Here is a 26,923-nt window from a genome sequence, read left to right as displayed (position 1 = left end):
AGAATAATGTTATCTAAGTTATCACAAAAACTTTGTGTTTCAATAAGTTCCCAGCGAGAAGCAAAAACATGTCTTTGAACCTACCAAGAAGAAGGCTTGTAAAACTCGACTGTGTAGGGGGGGAAGCAACATGAAGGTGTTCTGTTTTCTTTCATGTATTGTAATCAACGGAAATATATTGTTTTAACCCAAGGACTACAAAGCGGAGAGAAGGCAGGATCTGCCCAAGTTCCAGACACCTCTTTTTTAAAGTATTTTACGAACCTTTCTTTGAACTGTTTTACGACCTTTTCTTTTGAACTGTTCTGTAACCAAAGGCGACGCTGTTTACGACCCACGTCCCTTTGGAAGCAGCTGTTGCCATGTGGTCAGGGAAAGTCCGAATAAAGGAGGAGGCGTACAATCTTTCGCCAGAGCGTGCTGGAGACTGTGCAAGAGTACAGACCAGACGTTTCTCCTCAACTTGAGCCAAATTTAATTCTGTCTCTGTTTGATTATTTGCTTCTTGTCCTGTTTAATAGATGTCATCAGTGTTTGAACCCGACAGAAAGAGAGAGACAAAGAAAAACTTCCAGATGTTTACAATGTAAACAATGAATGTGAGAAGAGAGAGGAGGGGTTGGGGCGAAGTGATACGACTGATTGTGAACAGGAATGTTCTGGGGAAACATTGGAAAAGGCAGTAATACAGCATCAATCACAAAATAAACCCGTTTGGATAGTAACCTTTGACCAAAAGACAAATACAATATAAATTAGTGATCTCGCCGTCACAACAGTCCTTGTCATAGTCTCTTGGAAGATAAGAAGCACTTAGACTAAAGTTGTTGTTCGACAAGAGATTACTAGATTATTAATTTTGCCACCGCACGACATAAACGGACCATTTTTATAGAATTGTTTCTCACGTTTCATGTTGACAAAAGCGAACACGGTGGGCCAGAACTGAATGAGTTACTCCACATAGACATACTGTATATAACCACAGTTGTTCATTGAAATAGATTCACTGCCTTAACAAAAGCTCTATAATCACTTCCTGTTTGCGCCCTGTTCTAGATGGGCTACGATGGGTTTTTCTTCGGTCGCTTGGACTACCAAGATCGGCGTCGGCGGATGCTGGCAAAGGAGCAGGAGCTTCTATGGCGGGCCTCTGACAGCCTCACCCCACCCATGGCCGACCTCTTCACGGGTAACTAAACGCTCGGAAAGTTTGTTTTATGTCTTTTTCGTCAAAGAAAACCCTGATTTTTATTTAAAAAACACAAATAATGCATTTTTTTCCCCAAAAAGTATTTCAAAGTGTAATATTTGATGTGAAGTAATTGGAGCCTCAAATAGGTCGATTTTATTTTATTTTTAATTAATTAATTAATTAAATATTTTGGAGCAATGACAAAATAATCCCTCTAAATTTCTCAGGGATGTTATAAATAAGTCATATATTATTTAAACGTGTGTTTACCTTTTAACGCTTAAGTCTATAGATCACCTTCAGATTTGTTATTAATTTTTAATGTTTTTTATGCCCTTTTTGTCAAAGAAAACTATTCCCTCTAAAAACGTTTCAAAGTGTAGTATTTGATGGGAAGTAATTGGAGCCTCAAATAGGTCAATTATATTTTATTTTTAATAAATTAATTAATTTAATTTTTTGGAGCAGTGACAAAATAATCCCTCTAAATTTCTCAGGGATGTTAAAAATAAGTCATACATTATTTAAAAATTCAGATTTGTTATTAATTTTTAATGTTTTTTATATTTGTTTTATGCCCTTTTTGTCAAAGAAAACTATTCCCTCGAAAAACGTTTCAAAGTGAGTTTGACACCCCTGCTCTAGATCAACTTCAAATCGATCCTTAAATTATAGGTTTTTGTTATTTTTATAAGGATATTTTTGTTTGTTTATTGCTCTTTTTGTCACAGCAAACTTGTTTTACTGCAAGCACACAAAATATGCAATATTTCCCCCCCAAAAAAATAATTCAAAAGCGGAATAATTGACATGAAGTAAATTATAACATTGATTTTGATGATTTAAAAAAAAAAAAAATCCAAACATTTTGGGGACTCCAAAAGGGCCCCCACTCACAACGGTGTTAAAAAATAAGTTATATGGAATATTTGATGTAAAGTAATTCACAACAACAGTCATTTTTATTCGTTATTATGTTTTACAGTGTAGTGGATTGTCCGAAGCTTAAGCAGGCAACAAAAGTAGTTTAGTACAACAAATTTATTTACAACAGAAAAAAATATTTGTCAATATTGCAACTTCTTCTCGTTATATTTCATCTGTTTGCTCTTTTATTCCACTTTTTTTAACCTCTTAAGGCCCAAGCTGTTTGTTTACATGCTTTTTTTAAATTTCTCTTTGCTATTTGGGCTTATTGGACCCTAATTAGAATAAAAACTAAAAATCATCTTTTGATATGATGTACTTTTAGTCCATAAGTGCACAAACGTGTACTTCATGTTTAGTGACATGCTCATTTTTATTTTTGCACTTTTTTTTTTCCAAATTCCATTGTATGTTGTACTCTTCTGACACCACCAGATGGCAGTGTAAGTGTCCACATAAGTGGCCATAAGACCCCAATTCAGTAGTGTACACAATTTTGGCAATAAGTGAAGTCAATTATATTTATATAGCGCTTTTCTCTAGTGACTCAAAGCACTTTAATTAGTGAAACCCGATATCTAAGTTACATTTAAACCAGTGTGGGTGGCATTGGGAGCAGGTGGGTAAAGTGTCTTGCCCAAGGACACAACGGCAGTGACTAGGATGGCGGAAGCGGGGATCGAACCTGGAACCCTCAAGTTGCTGGCACGGCCACTCTACCAACTGAGCTATACCGCCCCACTTTGAAAACCCGTGTCCCCTCCAGGCATCCTTCCTAACGGGTACAACCCCCCTGAGGGCTTCTGCTGGGATCAGTCTTGTGACGACCCGCCCATCAAAGACGACCCCGACCTGGAGGACTACAACGTGGACGACGTGGTCGAGCGCTTCCTCAATATCGCAAACCGCCAGGTGAGGTCCTCGAACCCGTCGGGAGCAAGAAAGTGTCCTAAAGCGCTGAACGTCTCGCTTCGGGACCCAGGCGCAGGTGTACAAGACCAACCACATCATCATGACCATGGGCTCGGACTTCCAGTACGAGAACGCCAACCTGTGGTACAAGAACCTGGACAAGCTGATCCACTACGTCAACGCCCGACAGTCCAACGGGAGTCGGGTCAACCTGCTGTACTCCACGCCTTCGTGTTACCTTCAGGAGCTGCACAGAGCCAACTTCTCCTGGTAGGATCCCAACACGTTGTGACCCAGAACCGTCTCGTCTAAGTCCGGGTCTTTCCCTTAGGGCTCTGAAGACAGACGACTTCTTCCCGTACGCGGACGCCGCTCACGACTTCTGGACGGGTTACTTCAGCAGCAGGCCGGCGCTGAAACGCTACGAGAGGCTGAGCAACAGCAACCTGCAGGTGGGTGCACGTCGGACCACCGGGAAGACGTCCGCAGTCTGAGTGCCAAAGTTTTGTCTTCGAAGACTTGTAACCGGCTGGAGGTTCTGGGCGGACGGGCGTCCAGGAGGGGACACTTTGGCGAGGGGGACAGTCGCCCCTTGAGTAAGTTTGTCTTGTAAAGCGCTCCAGCGTGATGGTTTAGGATCTGACCGCTCCTTCTCCGGGTCCAGACAGAGCCATGGCGGTGGCCCAGCATCACGACGCCGTCTCGGGCACCGAGAAGCAACACGTCGCCAACGACTACGCCAGGAGACTCGCCAACGGGTGGCGACACTGTCAAGTAGGTCACGCCGCAAAGTGCGAGGTTCTTAAAGCGTGTCGCAGCCATGATCATGTGTTCTAAATAGAGATGTCCGGTAATATCGGCTGATAAATGCTTTAAAATGTAATATCGGAAATTGGCGGTATCGGTTTCAACCTCCCGATTTTCCTGAGAGACTCACGAATTTCAGTGCCCCTCACGAAAATCTCCCGGGGCAACCATTCTCCCAACTTCCACATCGGTATCGGTTTCAAAAAGAAAATATATGACTTTTTAAAACGCCACTGTATGGAGTGGTACACGGACGTAGGGAGAAGTACAGAGCGCCAATAAACCTTAAAGGCACTGCCTTTGCGTGCCGGCCCAATCGCATAATATCTACGGCTTTTCACACACACAAGTAAATGCAATGCATACTTGGTCAATAGCCATACAGGTCACACTGAGGGTGGCCGTATAAACAACTTTACCACTGTTACAAATATGCGCCACACTGTGAACCCACACCAAACAAGAATGACAAACACATTTCGGGAGAACATCCGCACCGTAACACAACATAAACACAACAGAACAAATACCCAGAACCCCTTGCAGCACTAACTCTTCCAGGTCTGTATATATCGTAATCGGTAATTAAGAGTTGGACAATATGGGAATATCGGATATTGGCAAAAAAGCCATTATCGGACATCTCTACTTAGCATGACACCTTGCGCAACATAAAATAGCTTAAAGGTCGGTAAGCACAACCAGAATTAATACGTACATTGGGCGCACCAGGTTATCAGAATCAGAATCAGCTTTATTGTCATTACGCAGGGTAACGAGATTGAGGCCATTCCATACAGTGCGATAAAACAAGTGTACACTCTATACAGAGGGTGAAATGAATATGTACATGAATATCTACATGAAACAGGGTGGTTGGTGGAATGGGTTATTGCACCGAAGAGAAGGCAGTTATGAGGGTCAATGGGGAAGTCTGTTCAGGGTGGTTATGGCACCTTTATTTTATTTATTTATTTATTGCCTTTATTTAGCATCTTCTACAGCAGACCTGGGCATTGTACGGCCCGCGGGCCGCATCCGGCCCTTTGCGCATCCCTGTCCGGCCCGCGTGAGGCCAATCATAAATTACAAAATAAATTTCAAAAAGTATCTATGTCGAGTGTGCAATACAACGGTGCTGCTTTTGTTTTGAAAAGCGTTATTTGTATTACTTCCGTGTGGACGTACGCGCGTGTGCGATTGTGAGTGAATTGAACGGCGCAATCACAAATGACAAAATAAAGTTTAAAAAACATCTATGTCGTGCGCGCAATACAACTGTGCTGCTTTTATTTTGAAATGTGTTATTTATGGCCGTATGTCCGGGGGGAACCTGTGAGTGAAGGTGCATAGAGACAAGTGATGAGACGCTAAAAAAAGAAAAGTTGATGAGGAATGGCGTGTTTTCAACAAGACATGGACTGCCAAGTATTTCTTTACATAAATTAAAGGTAAAGCCGTGTGCTTAATTTGTGGTACACAGCTTGCTGTGTTTAAAGAATATCATTTTAATCGCCACTACACGATGAAACACGAGGGAAAATACCGGAATGTGTCTGATGAAGCGCGCGCAAGGGAGGCTGATGTGTTGATGGTAAAACTGCAAACCCAACAAGGACTTTTTGCCATATTTCACACCCCCAGAGATGCAGCCGTCAGGACAAGTTTCGTCATTTCTCACAAAAGCGCCAGAAAAAGTAAGGCGTTTTCTGACGGAGAGTTTATTAAGGAGTGCTTGTTGGACTTTGTTGTGCTGTATGCCCGGAGACTTGGACTGTTTTTCCCTAACTTTGGATGAGAGCTGTGAATGATGTACGTGACACCGCCCAGCTGCTCCTCTTCTTACGTGGGATAACTGCCGACTTTCAAATCCCGGAGTAGCTGGCAGCCACGCAGTCAATTAAAGAGACAACCACAGGTAATGACTTGTTCACATAGGTAAATGCGTGTTTGGACATGTTAGGACTGAAATGGGACAAGCTGGCAGGTGTGACAATCCAATCCACTTTATTTATACAGCACATTTAAACAACAAAATGTTTCCAAAGTGCTGCACAACAATATTAAAAACAATATTCAAATATTATCCTTAGCTCCACCAATGACTGAATAAAAAGAAAAAACAATTACATATAAAACCAATATAAAAACCAATATAAAATAAATATGATTAAAAACTATTTTTAACAACAGTCTGATGGGGAAAAATGTTGGATAATGCATGATAAAGTGACCATCAAAAGCAATCTGCTTTTGCATAAAGTTAAGTTAGGTTAAATTAAATTATTATTATTATTATTATCATCATTATTATTTATCTTACGGTATATCAAAAATAATATTGAGCAAAATTTAATTGAAATATTGTCGTGTGGCCCTCAAGCAGTGCTCGGGTTGCTTATGCGGCCCCTGGTGAAAATTAATTGCCCACCCCTGCCTTAGAGGGGACGTTGCATGGCAGTCCATGTCTTGTTGAAAACACGCCATTCTTCATCAACTTTTCTCTTTTTAGTGTCTCGGGTGTAAACCGTGCATCACTTGTCGCTGAATGTGCACCTTCACTCGCAGGTTACACACGGACACACGCCCATAAATAATACTTTTCAAAATAAAAGCAGCACAGTTGTTTTGCGCGCACCACATAGATGTTTTTTCAACTTTATTTTGTAATTAATGATTGCAGCTGTTCACATTCACTCACAACCACGCACACGCATACGTCCACACGGAAGTAATACAAATAACGATTTTCAAAACAAAAGCAGCACCGTTGTATTGCACACTCGACATAGATACTTTTTAAAATTTATTTTGTAATTTATAATTGGCCTCACGCGGGCCGGACAGGGACGCACAAAGGGCCGGATGCGGCCCGCGGGCCGCAGAATGCCCAGGTCTGCTCTAAGGTGCGTGCCTGCGCAATTGCGCACTGCTAGCGTCTGCTGCGCGCAGCAAATATATGCCGCGCACCAAATCAAATCCCATCTGAATTCTAAACAAAATAAACATATTTATTCTATGTAATTTTGCAAAACTGTTTATATTCGGACATAACCACACCAAAAACATAAGTAAAACACTTCTATCTCGAAAAACTAGTCATTTTCTGCCGTACAAACCAGGCCAAAACCAACTTGTCATCTGTCACCAACACGCATAGCACTAAACCACTGGTGCGTTTATGGCCACACAAAAAGTCGGACAACTCAAACACCACACAAAGTTACATTATGACTCCTCAGTCATACGTGAGCTTATTTTACTGTCATTTATTATTAATGTTAATTTATTTATATTAGTCATGGAATGCTGTTACACACACACTATGTTGAAGTATTACTATTATTATTAATTATTATTATTATTTATCTTACGGTATATATCAAAAATAATATTGAGCAAAATTTAATTGAAATATTGTCGATGTGGCCCTCCAGCAGTGCTCGGGTTGCTCATGCGGCCCCCGGTAAAAATTAATTGCCCACCCCTGGTATAGAGTGTACACTTGTTTTATCGCACTGTATGGAATGGCCTCAATCTCGTTACCCTGCGTAATGACAATAAAGCTGATTCTGTAAACCTGGTGCGCCCAATGTACGTATTAATTCTGGTTGTGCTTACCGACCTTTAAGCTATTTTATGTTGCGCAAGGTGTCATGCTAAGTAGAGATGTCCGATAATGGCTTTTTTGCCGATATCCGATATTCCCATATTGTCCAACTCTTAATTACCGATTACGATATATACAGACCCGGAAGAGTTAGTGCTGCAAGGGGTTCTGGGTATTTGTTCTGTTGTGTTTATGTTGTGTTACGGTGCGGATGTTCTCCCGAAACGTGTTTGTCATTCTTGTTTGGTGTGGGTTCACAGTGTGGCGCATATTTGTAACAGTGTTAAAGTTGTTTATACGGCCACCCTCAGTGTGACCTGTATGGCTGTTGACCAAGTATGCCTTGCATTTACTTGTGTGTGTGAAAAGCCGTAGATATTATGCGATTGGGCCGGCACGCAAAGGCAGTGCCTTTAAGGTTTATTGGCGCTCTGTACTTCTCCCTACGTCCGTGTACACAGCGGCGTTTTAAAAAGTCATAAATTTAACTTTTTGAAACCGATACCGATCGTTTCCGATATTACATTTTAAAGCATTTATCGGCCGATAATATCGGCAGCCCGATATTATCGGACATCTCTAATATTTTCTGCTTCCTGCAGAAACATTTTAGTACATCTTGTCATGCATCACAAAAGTCCACTTTTGGCTGACCTACTTTAACCCAGCTAGTGTCCAGGTCTTCACAAACAAGTTCTGGTCTCGCCATCTGCAGGTTCTGGTCAGCAACAGTCTGGCCGCCCTCAGCAACTCCACCAGCGAGCGTGTTTACTGCGAGCACCTCAACATCAGCGTGTGTCCTCTCACTGAGTCCAGCAAGAAGGTGACCGACCTTCCCCTCGTCCTTTTCTGCCTCCCGAGTGACATTTCTTTTTTCTCTCCTCAAAAGTTCTCCGTCAACGTGTTCAATCCCCTGGCCCGGACCGTCACCTGGCCCGTCAGGCTCCCCGTCAACGGGACGGCTTACGCAGTGTCCGACGCTCGGGGCAAGTCCGTGGACTGCGAGGTGCGTCGTTTGTAAGCGTGAGACGACATGTGTGGACATTTGTCCGTGTGTCGTCCGTCAGGTGGTGCCGGTGTCCCAGGCCACGCGGGACGTGCGGAGGAACCGCGGCTTCGCCGTCAACGAGCTGGTCTTCCAGGTGGGAGCCCCCCCGCTGGGCTTCAGCACCTATTCCGTGTCCTTGCTTCAGGAGAAGCTTCCTCCCGTCTTCAAGCGTGACCGCGCACCCAAGTCCATCTGGAACGAGGTCCACACACGCAAGCTGGACTCGCGCTCGCAACACCCCAGGTCACCACGTATTGTCCTTTTTTAAACGCCGCAGTATCTACGGGTGACGTTTGACCCGGACACCGGCCTCCTGAGCGGCCTGGACAACTTGGAGACCAAACAGAGCATCAAGCTGGTGCAGAACTTCTACTGGTTGGTGGTTTTTGTTTTTCCTCGCTGACGCCTCAAAGTCAACTTCTGCTTTACCTTTGAGCGTGTTTGTGCGTCTTCGAGGTACAACGCCAGCGACGGCAACAACTCGGCCAGCAACCAGCCGTCAGGAGCGTACATCTTTCGACCCAACTCCTCCACGCCGTTTGTCATCAGCAAGACCGTGAAGACGGAAAGCATTCGGGTACGCATCCACTTTGTGACATTTTGGCTTGAATTAGTGATATTTCATTCAAATGTATATTTTAAATGTTCTAATTAGGGCTCAGCGATACAAGTGTTTGACATATTGATAATTATTAGAGATGTCCAATAATGGCTTTTTTGCCGATATTGTCCAACTCTTAATTACCGATTCCGATATCAACCGATACAGATACATGCAGTCGTGGAATTAACACATTATTATGCCTAATTTTGTTATGACGCCCCGCTGGATGCATTAAACAATGTAACAAGGTTTTCCAAAATAAATCAACTCAAGTTATGGAAAAAAATGCCAACATGGCACTGCCATATTTATTATTGAAGTCACAAACTGCATTATTTTTTTTAACATGCCTCAAAACAGCAGCTTGGAATGCTGAGAGAGCATGAGGACGCTGAGGTGGGGGGTAGGGGGTAGCGTATATTGTAGCGTCCGGAAGAGTTAGTGCTGCAAGGGGTTCTGGGTATTTGTTCTGTTGTGTTTATGTTGTGTTACGGTGCGGATGTTCTCCCGAAATGTGTTTGTCATTCTTGTTTGGTGTGGGTTCACAGTCTGGCGCATATTTGTAACAGTGATAAAGTTGTTTATACGGCTACCCTCAGTGTGACCTGTATGGCTGTTGACTAAGTATGCCTTGCATTCACTTGTGTGTGTGAAAAGCCGTAGATATTATGTGACTGGGCCGGCACGCAAAGGCAGTGCCTTTAAGGTTTATTGGCGCTCTGTACTTCTCCCTTTAAAAAGTCATAAATTGTACTTTTTTGAAACTGATACCGATAATTTCCGATATCACATTTTAAAGCTTTTATCGGCCGATAATATTGGCAGTCCGATATTATCGGACATCTCTATTTTAAATGTTCTAATTAGGGCTCAGCGATACAAGTGTTTGACATATTGATAATTATTAGAGATGTCCGATAATGGCTTTTTTGCCGATATCCGATATTGTCCAACTCTTAATTACAGATTCCGATATCAACCGATACCGATATATACAGTCGTGGATTTAACACATTATTATGCCTAATTTTGTTGTGACGCCCCGCTGGATGCATTAAACAATGTAACAAGGTTTTCCAAAATAAATCAACTCAAGTTATGGAAAAAAAATGCCAACATGGCACTGCCATATTTATTATTGAAGTCACAAACTGCATTATTTTTTTTAACATGCCTCAAAACAGCAGCTTGGAATGCTGAGAGAGCATGAGGACGCTGAGGTGGGCGGGGTTGGGGGGGGGCAGGGTTGAGGTGGGGGGTAGGGGGGTAGCGTATATTGTAGCGTCCGGAAGAGTTAGTGCTGCAAGGGGTTCTGGGTATTTGTTCTGTTGTGTTTATGTTGTGTTACGGTGTGGATGTTCTCCCGAAATGTGTTTGTCATTCTTGTTTGGTGTGGGTTCACAGTCTGGCGCATATTTGTAACAGTGATAAAGTTGTTTATACGACTACCCTCAGTGTGACCTGTATGGCTGTTGACTAAGTATGCTTGCATTCACTTGTGTGTGTGAAAAGCCGTAGATATTATGTGATTGGGCCGGCACGCAAAGGCAGTGCCTTTAAGGTTTATTGGCGCTCTGTACTTCTCCCTTTAAAAAGTCATAAATTGTACTTTTTTGAAACCGATACCGATAATTTCCGATATCACATTTTAAAGCTTTTATCGGCCGATAATATTGGCAGTCCGATATTATCGGACATCTCTATTTTAAATGTTCTAATTAGGGCTCAGCGATACAAGTGTTTGACATATTGATAATTATTGATATTTTTTTATGACCAATCAGGGCAATAATATATTAAGTTAAAGTTAAAGTACCACTGATTGTCACACACACACTAGGTGTGGTGAAATTTGTCCTCTGCATTTGACCCATCCCCTTGTTCACCCCCTGGGAGGTGAGGGGAGCAGTGGGCAGCAGCGTAGCCGCGCCCGGGAATCATTTTTGGTGATTTAACCCCCAATTCCAACCCTTGATGCTGAGTGCCAAGCAGGGAGGTAATGGGTCCCATTTTTATAGTCTTAGGTATGAAATGTAACCTTCCTCTGATTATAATCCCTCAGCTATCAAGGCAGAAAGGAAATGTCAACACAAGCATAGAAAACAAACAATGTAAACAAAATAGTAAAATCACATTGAACAATTAACAATAAGCTCTTAAAATTAAAGAATGTGTAAGAAATGCTTGATAAAGTGTAAGAAAATAGTGCAAAGTGTAAAAATGCAAACTTAACCAACTGTTGGGCCGCCAAGAAATATATTTTTCTCAGCTGTGGTATGCAGTTGTAATGCACTTTCCCACCACTTGTGGCAGTAATGACAAATATCAAACAAGCAGAAGGCTGGAGCTGACGTGATGGAGAACTTTCTTAAAACCTCTAAAAGCTGAGTGGCCACATGCGTGGACAGCACCTTTTAGCTCTTATCTCCAAAATTGTGTACACTACTGAATTGGGGTCTTATGGCGGCTTATGTGGACACTTATACTGCCATCTGGTGGTGTCAGAAGAGTGTAACAAACAATGGAATTTGGGGGAAAAAAGTGTAAAAATAAGAATTAGCATGTCACTAAACATGAAGTACACGTTTGTGTACTTATGGACTAAGAACATCATATCAAAAGATTATTCTTAGTTTTTATTGTAATTAGGGTCCCATAAGCCCAAATAGCAAAGAGAAATAAAAAAAGCATGTAAACAAACAGCTTGGGCCTTAAGAGGTTTTTAAGTGCAAAAAATAGGACTAAAGTGGTTAAGGTGTTTTTTCATTTGCATTTGAATTTAGTTTAAAAAAAAAAAATGTAATAAAATAGTTAGACTGTATTTATTTTAACACTGCGTAATTGTATGTATATTTATTTGTAATCCATTTTGGAGATTGAGCTTTTTTTGGACACTGAATTTACAGTTTGTAACGGCATTTTTTTTGCATTTGAATTTCCTGGACTGAATTTTTTTTTTTTACGTCAAATTAACAATTTCATTGAGTACAAATGTGTGAGCAACATTTCAGTGCAGAAAAAGTTGCTTCAAAGGGTAAATATGACAAATTTTGGATTAATTAATTTTAATCAAAATATTCACATTTTAACTAAATTCAGATTAATTAATCTGGGTTATTTAAAAAAAAATTGTTATATATAAATAAATAAATAAATATATATATATAAATATATTTATATAAATGTATATATATACGTATATATATTTATACATAACAAAAAAATATTTAGATAACCCAGATTAATTTTTTTTTTTTAATATATATATATATATATATTTAGTCAGTGCATAAATATTTGTTCTTCTTCACCACTTCTGGTAAATCAAGACTGAAACAATCGGTCCTGTCTAAGAACCAGCCAATGACGTTTCAAGTGTGAACATTTTACAGCGCATACAGAGCTAAACAAAGTATCATACTTCAAATGCAGCTACTGCTATCTTGTGGTGTGTCGTCAGGTGGTTGCCTACAGCCACAGTTTTTAAAAGCCAATGTTGTTTGACCTAGTAATTAATTGAATATTTGTAAATAATTTTAGACCTAACGTGAGCCTTCTTACCTCCCTCAGACGTCAGTCATGCAGGAAGTGAGGCAGAGGTTCTCTCCCTGGGCCACGCAGGTGGTTCGTCTCCACGCCGACAGCCGGGTCCTGGAGCTGGAGTGGACTGTGGGCCCCATTCCCATTGAGTGAGTGGCGACACATGTTGGGTCCCTGTGAGACGTCCAAGCGACGTAAACGTCTCACTCTCTCTCTCTCTCTCTCTCAGTGACCAGCTGGGCAAAGAGGTGATCACGCGATTAGACACGGACATCAAGTCTTCAGGAATCTTCTACACCGACTCCAACGGAAGAGAAGTGCTAAAGAGGAAGTGAGTTGACTCGCACACACAAACCTGAAATAATGCTTGTTTTTATACAAAACATACTTTCTAGTTGTCTGTATTTTATTTAAAATAATGGTAACACTTTAGTATAGGGAACACATATTCACCATTAATTAGTTGCTTATTAACATGCAAATTAGTAACATATGGGCTCTTAATTAGTCATTATTAAGTACTTATTAATGCCTTATTCTGCATGGCCTTATTATACAACCAGTAAGCCATTAACTAAGCATGTTCCCTCAATAACCTCAGAATTATTGCTTGTTAGTAACCCTAACCCTAATATGTTCCCCTAGTGTCCAAATAACTCTAAATTAAGTATTTGTTACTTTAATAAGCAACTAATTAATAGTGAATATGTTCCCCCTACTAAAGTGTTACCAAAATAATATATTTATTAAATAAATAAAATTGCATTTAACATTATATAAAGATTTTACATGTATAATATATATTTTATAAATATATAAAATGTTTGATATAATTTATTTTCTTTATATATATATATTATTTTAGACCAAAGTGGTCCGTAAATGATGCAAGGCAAGACTGCTAATACCACACCACCTCAACTGTGCTCACCCTTTAGAGCCCAGCTGTAACTTCCTGCCACTAAACCTGCAGAAAATAGTTATCCTCAGTTTTCTGTTTACATTTTCACACTTTGCACTATTTTCTTACACTTTATCAAGCATTTCTTACATATTCCTTATTTCTAAGGGCTTATTGTTAAGTGTTCAATTTAATTTTTACTATTTTGTTTACATTTTTTTTGAGTGTTTTCCATGCTTGTGTTGACATTTCCTTTCTGCCTTGATAGCTGAGGGATTATGACTAGAGATGTCCGATATTATCGGCCGATAAATGCGTTAAAATGTAATATCGGAAATTATCGGTATCGGTTTTTTTTATTATCAGTATCAGGTTTTTTTTATTATTATTATTTTATTTTATTTTTTTATTAAATCCACATAAAAAACACAAGATACACTTACAATTAGTGCACCAACCCAAAAAACCTCCCTCCCCCATTTACACTCATTCACACAAAAGGGTTGTTTCTTTCTGATATTAATATTCTGGTTCCTACATTATATATCAATATATATCAATACAGTCTGCAAGGGATACAGTCCGTAAGCACACATGATTGTGCGTGCTGCTGGTCCACTAATAATACTAACCGTTAATTTTACAAATTTTCCTTAATTACTAGTTTCTATGTAACTGTTTTTATATTGTTTTACTTTTTTTATTCAAGAAAATGTTTTTAATTTATTTATCTTATTTTATTTTATTCATTTTTTTTAAAAAGTACCTTATCTTCACCATACCTGGTTGTCCAAATTAGGCATAATAATGTGTTAATTCCATGACTGTATATATCAGTTGATATCGGTATCGGTTGATATCGGCATATCGGATATCGGCGAAAAGCCATTATCGGACATCCCTAATTATGACCACAGGAAGTTGCATTTGAAATAAAATATATTATGCTCCTGCTCCTTGTTTTTCATTGGTGATAAAACATTTCCAATAATTATTGATATAAGCATAATATTTAAATAATGACTGCATAACACAAATTAATTTCCATAGTTAAATAAGAATAACAGGGCAAATTAATGTCACACAGCCATTATTTCCTGGCACTCAACCTACAGAAAATAGTTCTTCTCAGGTTTCTCTATTTTTAGCGCTAGTTGTTAAGTGTTCAATTAAATTTGTACTATTTTGTTTACATTTTTTAAGTGTTTTCCATGCTTGTGTTGACATTTACTTTCTGCCTTGATAGGTCATAAAAATATCAATAATTATCGACATAAAACACTGATACAGTTTTCAGCCACATCGCCCAGACCTAGTATTGATGTTATACTTGTTTTATAGTACAGACTTAAAAGTAGCCACTAGATGGCAAGTAAAAGCACATTTTTAAAATTAAACAGTTTTATTTATTTAAATAGTAATAATTATAAATACGGACACAAAACAGCATCAAAGGCTTCTTTAATGCCTGCACTGTCGTCCAGACATTCTCCGTGTATGTTTTACGCCCTCATGTAAACTCAGGAAGGACTTCCGGCCCACTTGGGACCTGAAGCAGTCGGAGCCCATCGCTGGAAACTTCTACCCCATCAACTCTCGCGCCTACATCAAGGTGAGTCGCACGTGTGGGGGCGTGGCCTGCGGACCTGCAGCGAAGCGGGGTGTGCCAGGACCGGCTTCGAGATCAGCGACAGGTGCGTAGATGACCCACCTGGGAGTGTTTATCTAATCACCTGTCGCTCCGTTAAAGGCAGCAGCCGGGAAGGCGAGAAGGGGAGTTGTTGATGGTGGAGAGACACGAACTGATGGCTGAAAATAACTCTTTATTGCAAAATAAATTATTGTTCACAACGATGAACGAGGCTGTCATGTCCGTACTTGGTGGTCTGAAGAACCCGGAGGAGCAAGACCTCCACAATTTGGCGCCCACCGCAGGCGGGGGAAGACGACCCCCAGACGGCTCTCGCCGTGGCCGCAAAAATGTCCAAAAAGGCATGGTGGTCCTCTTCTTCCCCCATGCGGTGTACGGTGACGGCCGTCGACATTGGCCGACGCCGGTAGGACCTGGCACTGTTGGCGGGCCTCCTCGGCGAGCACGCCCGCGAGAGCCGCCAGGGGGTCGTCTTTCCCCGCCTCCGGTGGTCCAGCCGAGTTGGGCGCCAAATTGTGGAGGTCTTGCTCCTCCGGGTTCTTCAGACCACCAAGTACGGACATGACAGCCTCGTTCATCGTTGTGAACAATAATTTATTTAGCAATAAAGAGTTATTTTCAGCCATCGGTTCTTGTCTCCGTCTCGCTCGTCTTCGCTCCTTCCCGGCTGTTGCCTTTAACGGAGCGACACGTGATCAGATAAACACTCCCAGGTGGGTCATCCACACACCTGTCGCTGATCTTGAAGCCGGTCCTGGCACACCCCGCTTCGCTGCAGGTCCGCAGGCCACTCCCCCTCCCACACAAGTGTCCTTGGATGCGAACATTCTGCACTAAAACGTGTTGAAATATTATTAGGATGACAAGGACCAGCTCACTGTGGTGACGGATCGCTCGCAAGGAGGCGGGAGCATCCAGAACGGTTCTTTGGAGATCATGGTTAGACTAGACCGGACTAGACCAGGCACACACACTTGTCTTACCACGGGTGTCCTCCCTGTCCAGCTCCACCGCCGTCTTTTGTACGATGACGTCCGCGGGGTCGCCGAGCCCCTCAACGAGACCTCGGACGTCTTCCCGGACGGCCTGGTGGTCCGGGGCCGCCTCCTGGTCTCCCTCGAGCGCCCGGCCGCCGCCGCGGATGCGCACCGCCCCCTGGCGCAGGAGACGGTACTGCAGCCCCTGCTGACGTTCACCGAGGGGGACCTGCGCCCCGACACTCGACTGGAGGTGAAGCTGCAACTTCAGGTCGCAATCGACGCGAGCTTGGTACTTACAGTAAAACGGTTCAGTTCTCAGGACTACAGGCTGCGCTGCCCCCTGCTGTCCACCTGCTGACGCTGAGTCAGTGGGACGAGCGGCTGGTCCTGCTGAGGCTGGAGCACCAGTTCCAGAGCTGGGAGAGCAAAGTCAACTCCCAGCCGGTCACCATCAACCTGCAGGTCACACTCACGGCCTCATCTTTGATTTGCTACTTGTCAGGTTCAAACACTGATGACATCTATTAATCCGACAAGAAGCAAGGAAATTAGCTCATGAGGAGACACGTGTTTTGGGCTGTATTCTAGTTACAGATCCAAACTACGTTCTAAAAGTCCAGCCCGAGTGCTTCCTCTATTTATTTGGGAGGTCCCTGTTACATCACTGAAGCTGTCGCTGAGGGAAGGGGGGTAATCTCCACAACTCCAGTCGGACACAATATATCAGGGGTCACCAACGCGGTGCCCGCGGGCACCAGGTAGCCCGTAATAATAATAATACCTGGGATTTATATAGCGCTTTTCTAAGTACCCAAAGTCGCTTTACATGTTAAAAACCCATCATTCATTCACACCTGGTGGTGGTAAGCTACTTTCGTAGCCACAGCTGCCCTGGGGTAGACTGACGGAAGACGTAAGAACCAGATGAGTCGCCGGCTGGCGTGTTCTAAAAATAGCTCAAATAGCAGCACTTACCTGTGAGCTGCCTCTATTTTTTACATTGTATTTATTTACTAGCAAGCTGGTCTCGCTTTGCCTGACATTTTTACTTCTAAGAGAGACAAAACTCAAATAGAATTTGAAAATCCAAGAAAATATTTTAAAGACTTGGTCTTCACTTGTTCAAATAAATTCATTCATTTTTTTACTTTGCTTCTTGTAACTTTCAGAAAGACAATTTTAGAGAAAAAATACAACCTTAAAAATGATTTTAGGATTTTTAAACACATATACCTTTTTACCTTTTAAATTCCTTCCTCTTCTTTCCTGACAATTTAAATCAATGTTCAAGTAAAAAAAATGTTTTATTGTAAAGAATAATAAATACATTTTAATTTAATTCATTTTAGCTTCTGTTTTTTTGACAAAGAATATTTGTGAAATATTTCTTCAAACTTATGATTAAAATTCAAAAAAACTATTCTGGCAAATCTAGAAAATCTGTAGAATCAAATTTAAATCTTATTTCAAAGTATTTTGAATTTCTTTTAAAATTTTTGTTCTGGAAAATCTAGAAGAAATAATGATTTGTCTTTGTTCGAAATATAGCTTGGTCCGATTTGTTATATATTCTAAAAAAGTGTAGATTGGATTTTAACCTATTCAAAACATGTCATCAAAATTCTAAAATTAATCTTAATCAGGAAAAATGACTAATGATGTTCCATAAATAATTTTTTTAATTTTTTCAAAAAGATTCGAATTAGCTAGTTTTTCTCTTCTTTTTTTCGGTTGAATTTTAAAGAGTCGAAATTGAAGATAAACTATGTTTCAAAGTTTAATTGTCATATTTTTCGTGTTTTCTCCTCTTTTAAACCGTTCAATTAAGTGTAAATATCATTAATTATTAATAATAACATAGAGTTAAAGGTAAATTCAGCAAATTGGCTATTTCTGGCAATTTATTTAAGTGTGTATCAAACTGGTAGCCCTTCGCATTAATCTGTACCCAAGAAGTAGCTCTTGCTTTCAAAAAGGTTGGTGACCCCTGCAATATATGATTATACAAAAATGCAAATGTGTTGACGCTGGTGCTATCGCCTTGTCTCTGCTCTGTCTGCGTCACGGCGGTGTTCGGCCTTGGCAGTCAGCAGGCCGAGTCTGGACACAACACTGATAGAGACGGCTTTGCACAGATACAAAGATCTAACTTGAGCACAATAGCTAATAACTATAGCAACGGGCTTTAAAAATACTAAAGTTGTGTGGTAACTTTACACATAATTATTCTGACACTACTCCCGGACTATAAGCCACTATTTTTGCACCGCGCTTTGAACCCTGCGGCCGATGAAACGGCGCGGCTAATTTTATGGATTTTTCTTCGCTGTTGGCCGTAATGCAAATATTGCTTTAAAAAAACAATCAAAGACACTGAAATGGTGTGTTATTGTTTGTGCTACGGTGCCAACTTTCGGACGAGTTCACTCACTGCAGGTGCCCTTATTTTTAGTGTATTGAACCGGAAGTCAAACTGCCGTTCCTTCTTTTAGCCGTCCATAGCAGTTCTACTCATAATTTCTTAATTCATCACCCCAAGCAACGTTACAATACAAGTCAAACATGTCTTCATTACTAAACCATCCGATTTGTGATGTCTGTAGGAGTGTTTTCATGCATATTTGTATGTGCTATCGTAACGTAATCAAGCTAGCGTCGTTAGCATTAGCTAATATCCTGACACGTTTACGAGTGTCTGTGTTAGTATTATTAACTTAAAATGGCATTCTTTTTGTATTGTTTCAGTTTTAAAAAATTCCTCAGTAAATTCATCAAAACGTCACCGTGGAGTTATTGAGTCTGTTTAGCTAATTGGATGTGGGTCCATGACGATGACTTCTGTTTTGTTTGATCAGCCGTTTTACAGACACCGTTTAGAAACAATTTGGTATGTAAATAAAGATTTACACAATATTTCTGTGTAAATAACTAATTTTACAGCCTATATACAGTATCTGTGGCTTATAGTCAGTCCGGTGCGACTTATGTATGGAAACAAATATTTTTCCTTCTAATATTTATGTCGGTGAGCTCTATAGTCCGGAAAATATGTTACTTATTATTATGTTATGTCATATTTACATGTGTGCTACATTTGTAGAAGCTGTTTTCCACTCTGGAGGTGCTGGGCGTGTCCGAGCTCAACCTGTCAGCCAATCAGTGGAAAGAGGAGATGACGCGTTTTGATTGGACACCGCAGACAGGTATGAAATGATGTCATAACTCAAGTTAACTCCATTAAAATGTCTTTCTGGTGGTTCCGTATGGAGGTTAATTTGTGTCTTTATTACGACAGCTTTTTTTCTATAAATAATTTTTGCAGCCGCATTTTTTGCATTTGAATTTTGTGAAGTGAATTTTTTTACATCAAATTATGCTGACAATTTCAATTAAGAAAATCATTGTAGAAAAATGTGTTAAAAAATTACATTTGTTAAAATAAGGTTTTTAAAAATTCAACATAAAAATGTGTTTTTATCAAAATATTCGTTGCTTTATAACTGGACCCACACTTGCAGTAAGTAGGCCTAAAGGAATCCATCCTGTCTCAGAACCAACCAATGAGGTGCTTCAGTCTTTATTGGAAGTGGGTCTTGAGTTTTGAAGCAACTAATTTTTCTGCACTGAATTTTTTTTACACCAAATTTTTCTGCACTGAATTATACACCAAATTTTTCCGCACTAATTGTTTTTACATCAACTTTTTCTGCACGGAATTATACTCAAAAATTGTCTGCACTAATTGTTTTTACACCAACTTTTTCTGCACTACATTTTTTTTACACCAAATTTTTCTGCACTGAATTTTTTTTACACCAATTTTTTCTGCACTTAATTATACTCCAAATTTTTCCGCACTAATTGTTTAACACAGAATTTTTTTTTACACCAAATTTCTCTGCACTGTTTTTACACAAAGTTTTTCTGCACTTAATTTTTTTTACGCTGAATTTTTCTACACTGAATTGTTTTATAACAACTTTTTAACACAGGATTTTTCGACACTGAGTTTTCTGCACTCATTTTTACATAGAATTGTTTTTATACCAAATTTTTCTGCACTGGATTTTTTTTACACCAAATTTTCCTGCACTGAATTATACTCCAAATTTTTCCGCACTAATTGTTTAACACAGAATTTTTTTTACACCAAATTTTTCTGCACTGTTTTTACACAAAGTTTTTCTGCACTTAATTTTTTTTACGCTGAATTTTTCTACACTGAATTGTTTTATAACAACTTTTTAACACAGGATTTTTCGACACTGAGTTTTCTGCACTAATTTTTACATAGTATTGTTTTTATACCAAATTTTTTTTACACCGAATATTTCCGCACTAATTGTTTTTACACCAACTTTTTCTGCACTTAACTTTTTTTACACCAAATTTTTCTGCACTGAATTTTTTTACACCAAATATTTCTGCACTGAATTATTCTCCATATTTTTCCGTACAAATTGTTTTTACACCGCATTTTTCTGCACTGATTTTTTTTACACCTAATTTTTCAACACATTTTTAACACAGGATTTTTCAACAGTGAGTTTTCTGCACTGATTTTTACACAGAATTTTTTTTTAATACTAACATTTTTCTGCACTTTTTTTTTTTACACTGAATTTTTTGCAACAACTTTACACAAATTGTTCTGCATTTAAATTTTACGTACGGAATTTTAAAACACTGTATTTTAACAAACACCATTTTTAAACACGCAATTTTTTATTCAATTAAATTGTCAGCATACTTTTAACCCAAAAAAGTCGTACGTCAGAAAGGTGTCGGCATTTTTAGTAATTTAACAAAAATTCATTAGTCAACGTTAACAGACATCATTCAGAAGTGTGCACTGGAACACGTTTATGTTGACAAACCACCAAGTCATGTTCCTCCTACTAAAAAGTGCATGTTAAGTCGACAACGTGCGAGGCAAAGGGTCCGTTTGTGTGGACATGTGTTGCAGTTAACGTTTTTGGAATTGTTCCTATTCAATAAAGACATGTCCAGAGAAAGCTAAGGTCTTTTAAGTATTTATTTGAGGGCTCAAACAACATCAGTTTACAGAGAAGCAAATTTACGCTGCTAAAAAAAGAAAGAAAGAAAGAGAGAGACAAAGAACATTTCCAGATGGTTCAATCGGTCTTGGGAATATGACGAGAGAGTAGTTAGCGTGCCAACTTTTTTAGCTAATTTAGCAGTCGTATAACTTCGTACTTGACACATGCTAACTGTTAGGATTTCAGTTCAGCTCTCACGCAATTTCTCAGAAATGGCATTTTTTTTCAGGGGAGAGGCCAGTGAAGAAACAGCTCGAGGACATTTCCTCGTGGGAGATAACTTTGACACCGATGGAGATCAGAACCTTCCTGCTCAGGGTGGACCTCAGATAATCATTTTTTAAATTTTATATTTAATTCTTTGGCCTTCATTTTGTGTGTGAATGTTTCCACTGGGTTTGTACTGACTCATTTACCGCGGGACCTGAAATCCACAATCTTCATGGCGACTGTAAAAAGACACCCTGGCACCCGTCAGCCAAATACCTTTTATATTGATCAATAAAGTCAATCATTTTTACTTGGTGTGCAAATTGAACATCCTCTCACATGATGTCATTCTGCTGTAAAGAGTAGGTTAGATTTTTACGACAATCGGTGGCAGTGGAAACTCACAGGACACTTCATTAGGTACACAAGCTACAATACCGTAATCCAATACAGTAGATTAGCACGAATAGTGAAAAAAACTGAGTATTCACACATCCATAAAAATACTTATATTAAAAAAATAGACCTTTCACACCTCAACACAAAAAGTCTAGTTTGTTTAACCACATTTTTGGATCAAAATATTAGCAATTGCTGTCTTTGATACAAGCACAATAAAGAATAATGTTCAACCGTTATTCCTCAGCCAATCAGGAGTAAGCGTTATCTTTGAAAAGGCGGTATTTTAATATACTTTAACTCACTTATTTAAAAACAAAGCACATTCTACCTATTTTTGGCCTGAATTAAGCATTTTCAAGGATAAAAATGTCCAAATGAAGTAAAAATATCATTACTGCAGTAGTATTGGCCACGAGACGACACCAAACCAATCAGAGTGTGCTGTTTAGTATCGTGGCCACTGATTGGCTCAGCCTCAGGCAGCAATGATTAAACCGATTAGAAAAAAAGCTTCTAGTTATATTCTGTTGCTGTGATTAACCGTTTAATGAGTGTAACTGATAAAAATCATTAAAATCCAGACCACATTGGTAAAAGGTAGAAAGAAGGTAATGACATTGAATTAAAGGTAAAATAAGTAAATACAAGGTAAATAGAACATAAAAGGTACTAAATCAAAAAGGTAAAATAAGGAATATATAGGGGTAAAAAGAGAAAATTAAAAGGTAAAATAAGGCAAATTGAAGGCAAAATAATGAATATAAAAGGTAAGAGAAAATATTAAAGGTAAAATAGGATGCAACAAAGTAAAATAATGTAAAAGAAGGTACAATAAGTAAGTAAAAGAAGGTAAAATACATTCATTAGAAGGTAAATAAATGGTAAAAAAAAACAAAGTAAAATAAGTTAACTAGAAGGTAAATAAAAGATAAAGTAATATAAAAGGTAAAATAAGTTAAATAGAAGGTAAACAAAGGTAAAATAATATAAGTTAAATAAATAAGTTAAATAGAAGGTAAACAAAGGTAAAAAAATATAAAAGGTAAAATATGAAAAAAAGTCAAAGAATGGTCAATGGTAAAAGAAAAGGTAAAATTAATAGAAGGTAAAACAATGTAAATAAATGTTTAAATAAAAGTTAAAGTAAGTTAAATTAAGGGTAAAAGAAGGTAAATAAAAGGTAAAGTTAGTTAAAAAAAAGTTAAAATAAGGTAAATAGATGGTAAAAGGTAAAATTAGTTAAATAAAAGTTAAAATAAGTTAAATAGAAGGTAAATAAGTTAAATAGATGGTAAAAGAAAAGGTACAGTTACTTACAAATAAGTTAAATAGATGGTAAAAGAAGGTCAATAAAAGGTAAAATTTGTTAAATAACAGTTAAAATAAGTTAAATAGAAGGTAAATAGGTTAAATCACCAAAATGATTCCCGGGCGCGGCCACCGCTGCTGCCCACTGCTCCCCTCACCTCCCAGGGGGTGAACAAGGGGATGGGTCAAATGCAGAGTTTAATTTCACCACACCTAGTGTGTGTGTGACAATCAGTGGTACCTTAACTTTAACTTTTAAATAGATGGTAAAAGAAGGTAAACAAAAGGTAAAGTTAGTTCAAATGAAGGTAAACAAAAGGGAAAATACAAAGTCATGTAAGGTAAAAGACAGTCTAAGAAGGTAAACAGAAGGTAATTTATGAATATTTGGGCACCACACGATTTGATTCCATTCTTGGGGGTAAATATTCAGAATCGATTCTCGATTCAAAATCAAGACTTTTTAAAATAACATTGATTGCCAGTTCTATGATTAACTACATTACTACATAAAATAGATAAACAGCTATGATAAATGTTTATATGACTTTAATAAAGTCAAATACAAATAAGACAACAAGAAAAGTATCCAACACTTCTCTTTTCTAAAGTAAATGTGTAGAGCAGATATGAGCATCTACATCAGGGGTGTCCAAAGTGCGGCCCGGGGGCCATTTGCGGCCCGCAGCTAATTGTTTACCGGCCCGCCACACATTCTGGAAATACTATTGTAAAAAATAAAAATGAACATTAAAAAAAGTGGAATGAGGTGAAATCTAACAAGAAAAAGTTGCAATGTTGACACAAAAGCTGCCATGCAGGATGTTTTTTTTTCTTTTGTCTTTCTTTTTCTTTTTTTGCCATTGCTCAAAAAAAAAAAAAAAAGACAAAAAATCCATGTTATAATTAATTATTTTCAAAGCTCCAATTAGTTCAAATGTTTCACTTTAAAATGTTTTATGTGGTAAATATTGCATATATTGTGTAGTTGCCATATAAAAAAGTGTTTTTTTTTTACAAAAGAGCATAAAACAAACAAAATAATAGTTCAAACGTAAAATGGACAGATATATCTGAAGTTGATCTCGTAACTTAAGTGATGAAAGTAAAAAAAAAAAAAAAACTTATTAAAATGTATCACTTTATGAGTGGGGCACCTTTTGGATCCCAAATATATTTAGTGGTATTTTATTTATCTTTTCACTGTGATGACTCAAAAATATTAAATAATTAAAATCAATGGTGTCCTGCATTATTGATCTTTTAGGGCTCTAATTACTAAATACTGCATATTTTAGTTTTACTATAAAAAATAGGGATGTCCGATAATGGCTTTTTGCCGATATCCGATATTCCGATATTGTCCAACTCTTTAATTACCGATACCGATATCAACCGATACCGATATCAACCGATATATGCAGTCGTGGAATTAACACATTATTATGCCTAATTTGGACAACCAGGTATGGTGAAGATAAGGTACTTTTTCAAAAAAATTAGTAAAATAAGATAAATAAATTAAAAACATTTTCTTGAATAAAAAAGAAAGTACAACAATATAAAAACAGTTACATAGAAACTAGTAATGAATGAAAATTAGTAAAATTAACTGTTAAAGGTTAGTATTGTTAGTGGACCAGCAGCACGCACAATCATGTGTGCTTACGGACTGTATCCCTTGCAGACTGTATTGATATATATTGATATATAATGTAGGAACCAGAATATTAATAACAGAAAGAAACAACCCTTTTGTGCAAATGAGTGTAAATGGGGGAGGGAGGTTTTTTGGGTTGGTGCACTAATTGTAAGTGTATCTTGTGTTTTTTATGTTGATTTAATTAAAAAAAAAACAAAAAAAAAACGATACTGATAATAAAAAACCGATACCGATAATTTCCGATATTACATTTTAACGCATATATCGGCCGATAATATCGGCAGGCCGATATTATCGGACATCTCTAATAAAAAACAAAGTTGTTTTTGACAGAAAAGCCATAAAACCTTTTTTTTTTAAAAGTTGATATAGAGATTTACTGTAAGCGTTAAATGAAAAATAATAATACAAATTAGACTTATTTTTAACATTTTAATAACTGAGACCCTTTATGGTCCCCGGGACCCCTAAAGGTAAAATAAATACAAAAAATCCATATATTTTGTTATGGTTTGAAATGAAAAATATCAAAATGGCCCCCACATGCTTTAATTTTTCCATTTGCGGCCCTCAGTGGAAAAAGTTTTGACACCCCTGTTGTACATCAACTATGATTTGTCTGAGTGGCTGGACAGGACAGATTAGCAATAAAAATACAAATTTTGGAAAAAAAATATTTGAAAATTTAGATTTTTAAAATCGATTAAGAATCGTTACAAATAAGAATCGAGTATTTTCCCTAAAAATACACATTAAGGCGATAGTGTTTTATTTACTTCCCTGAAAAACTGAAATCTAAGTAAGATGAAATATCTCAAATAAGGGTGATATTTGCCTATTTTCTGTCTGATAAGATAATTCTTCTCACTAAGCAGATTTTATGTTAGAGTGTTTTACTTGTTTTAAGGGTTTTGGTCCTAAATGATCTCAGTAAGATATTACAACTTGTTGCTGAGATTTGATGACCTATATTGAGTAAAACATGCTTGAAACTAGAATATCAACTGTTGCAAAGCTGTGTCATCAACACTCACAAGTATAAAACTACTTTTTTAAAGTAATCATTTCTTATTTCAAGCATGAAAAAAAAAACATTACTGACACAATTGTGTCTCATAATTAAAACAGATGACAGCCAAATGGACTTTGCTGCTTCATTTTCAATGAACCAATAGAAAATATGTACTCATATAGTAGTACACTTGTTATTAGTGAGAATATACTTATTTTAAGGTATTTTTTGGTTCATTCAGGTTAGCTAATTTTACTTGTTTTGGAAAGTCTTGACAAGCCAAATTTTCTTGTTCTATTGGCAGATAATTTTGCTTAGTTCAAATGAAATACCTCAGATTTTTGTATTTTTAGGGCCCGCACGGCCCATCGTCAAAGGAATCCCAAAGGGAGTCTTTTTGCAATTGGACGAAAGGATCTATTGAATTTGTAAGGTTTTATTATTATTATTATTCTTTATTATTTTTCCGCAGCTTTGCGCACTACTTTGCCCCCCTTAACATGCTTCAAAACTCACCAAATTTTACACACACATCAAAAAACGCGTACACAACACTTTAGTCAAAAAACCAAACCCCAAAAATCAAAATTGCGCTCTAGCGCCCCCCTAGGAAGAAACACAAAACAAGCTGCCTGTAACTCCCACTAGGAAGGTCGTAGAGACATGAAACAAAAACCTCTATGTAGGTCTCACTTAGACCTACATTTCATAATTTAACATCCTCTGGCAAAAACCAACAGGAAGTTGGCAAAAACCAACAGGAAGTTGGCAAATCCCCCTTCAAGACAAAATTGTACTAAAAACACTAATTTTTGCCTCTTTGAGCTGTAATATGACCCCCTTAAAATACTTCAAAACTCACCAAACTTTTCACACACATCAGGACTGGCGGAAATTGCGATCTAATAAAAAAACCGAACCCCAAAACTCAAAATTGCGCTCAAGCGAAATTTTTGAATAAAACACAGACAAAACTGCTCCTCAGAGGAAAACACAGACAAAACGGCTTGTAACTTCCGGTAGGAACGTCTTAGAGACATGAAACAAAAACCTCTATGTAGGTCTCACCTACACCTACATTTCACAGATTGAC

The 26,923-nt window shown here is 38.3% G+C and overlaps 1 protein-coding gene and 1 long non-coding RNA gene across 2 annotated transcripts in view; one reads left to right on the top strand and one right to left on the bottom strand.

The window, feature by feature from the left end:
• LOC133633776 (uncharacterized) overlaps positions 1 to 16,421 on the bottom strand; it is a 38,753-nt gene extending 22,332 nt beyond the window's left edge. The window contains exons 1-2 of the long non-coding RNA XR_009821836.1: positions 16,179 to 16,421; positions 12,665 to 12,879 (exon numbers count right to left, since the gene is read on the bottom strand). This is a non-coding gene — a long non-coding RNA (uncharacterized LOC133633776). The remainder of the gene's footprint in view (positions 1 to 12,664; positions 12,880 to 16,178) is intronic.
• The window catches only part of LOC133633773 (lysosomal alpha-mannosidase-like), a 32,152-nt gene extending 10,397 nt beyond the window's left edge, over positions 1 to 21,755 (top strand). Inside the window, exons 5-23 of the mRNA XM_062026440.1 lie at positions 1,060 to 1,192; positions 2,889 to 3,034; positions 3,105 to 3,304; positions 3,366 to 3,486; positions 3,552 to 3,630; positions 3,699 to 3,808; positions 8,167 to 8,274; positions 8,341 to 8,457; positions 8,519 to 8,701; positions 8,777 to 8,874; positions 8,956 to 9,076; positions 12,674 to 12,792; positions 12,873 to 12,974; positions 15,069 to 15,156; positions 16,054 to 16,134; positions 16,201 to 16,425; positions 16,488 to 16,637; positions 19,276 to 19,378; positions 21,465 to 21,755. Of these exons, the coding sequence (XP_061882424.1) occupies positions 1,060 to 1,192; positions 2,889 to 3,034; positions 3,105 to 3,304; positions 3,366 to 3,486; positions 3,552 to 3,630; positions 3,699 to 3,808; positions 8,167 to 8,274; positions 8,341 to 8,457; positions 8,519 to 8,701; positions 8,777 to 8,874; positions 8,956 to 9,076; positions 12,674 to 12,792; positions 12,873 to 12,974; positions 15,069 to 15,156; positions 16,054 to 16,134; positions 16,201 to 16,425; positions 16,488 to 16,637; positions 19,276 to 19,378; positions 21,465 to 21,568 (2,388 nt within the window). The 3' untranslated portion in view covers positions 21,569 to 21,755. The remainder of the gene's footprint in view (positions 1 to 1,059; positions 1,193 to 2,888; positions 3,035 to 3,104; positions 3,305 to 3,365; positions 3,487 to 3,551; positions 3,631 to 3,698; positions 3,809 to 8,166; positions 8,275 to 8,340; positions 8,458 to 8,518; positions 8,702 to 8,776; positions 8,875 to 8,955; positions 9,077 to 12,673; positions 12,793 to 12,872; positions 12,975 to 15,068; positions 15,157 to 16,053; positions 16,135 to 16,200; positions 16,426 to 16,487; positions 16,638 to 19,275; positions 19,379 to 21,464) is intronic.
• The last annotated feature ends 5,168 nt before the right edge of the window (positions 21,756 to 26,923 follow it).

Source organism: Entelurus aequoreus, linkage group LG18, assembly GCF_033978785.1.
Source record: "Entelurus aequoreus isolate RoL-2023_Sb linkage group LG18, RoL_Eaeq_v1.1, whole genome shotgun sequence".
NCBI lineage: Eukaryota > Metazoa > Chordata > Actinopteri > Syngnathiformes > Syngnathidae > Entelurus > Entelurus aequoreus.
The sequence above is the reverse complement of the archived record's forward strand: the minus strand, read 5'-3'. Positions and strand labels throughout refer to the sequence as shown.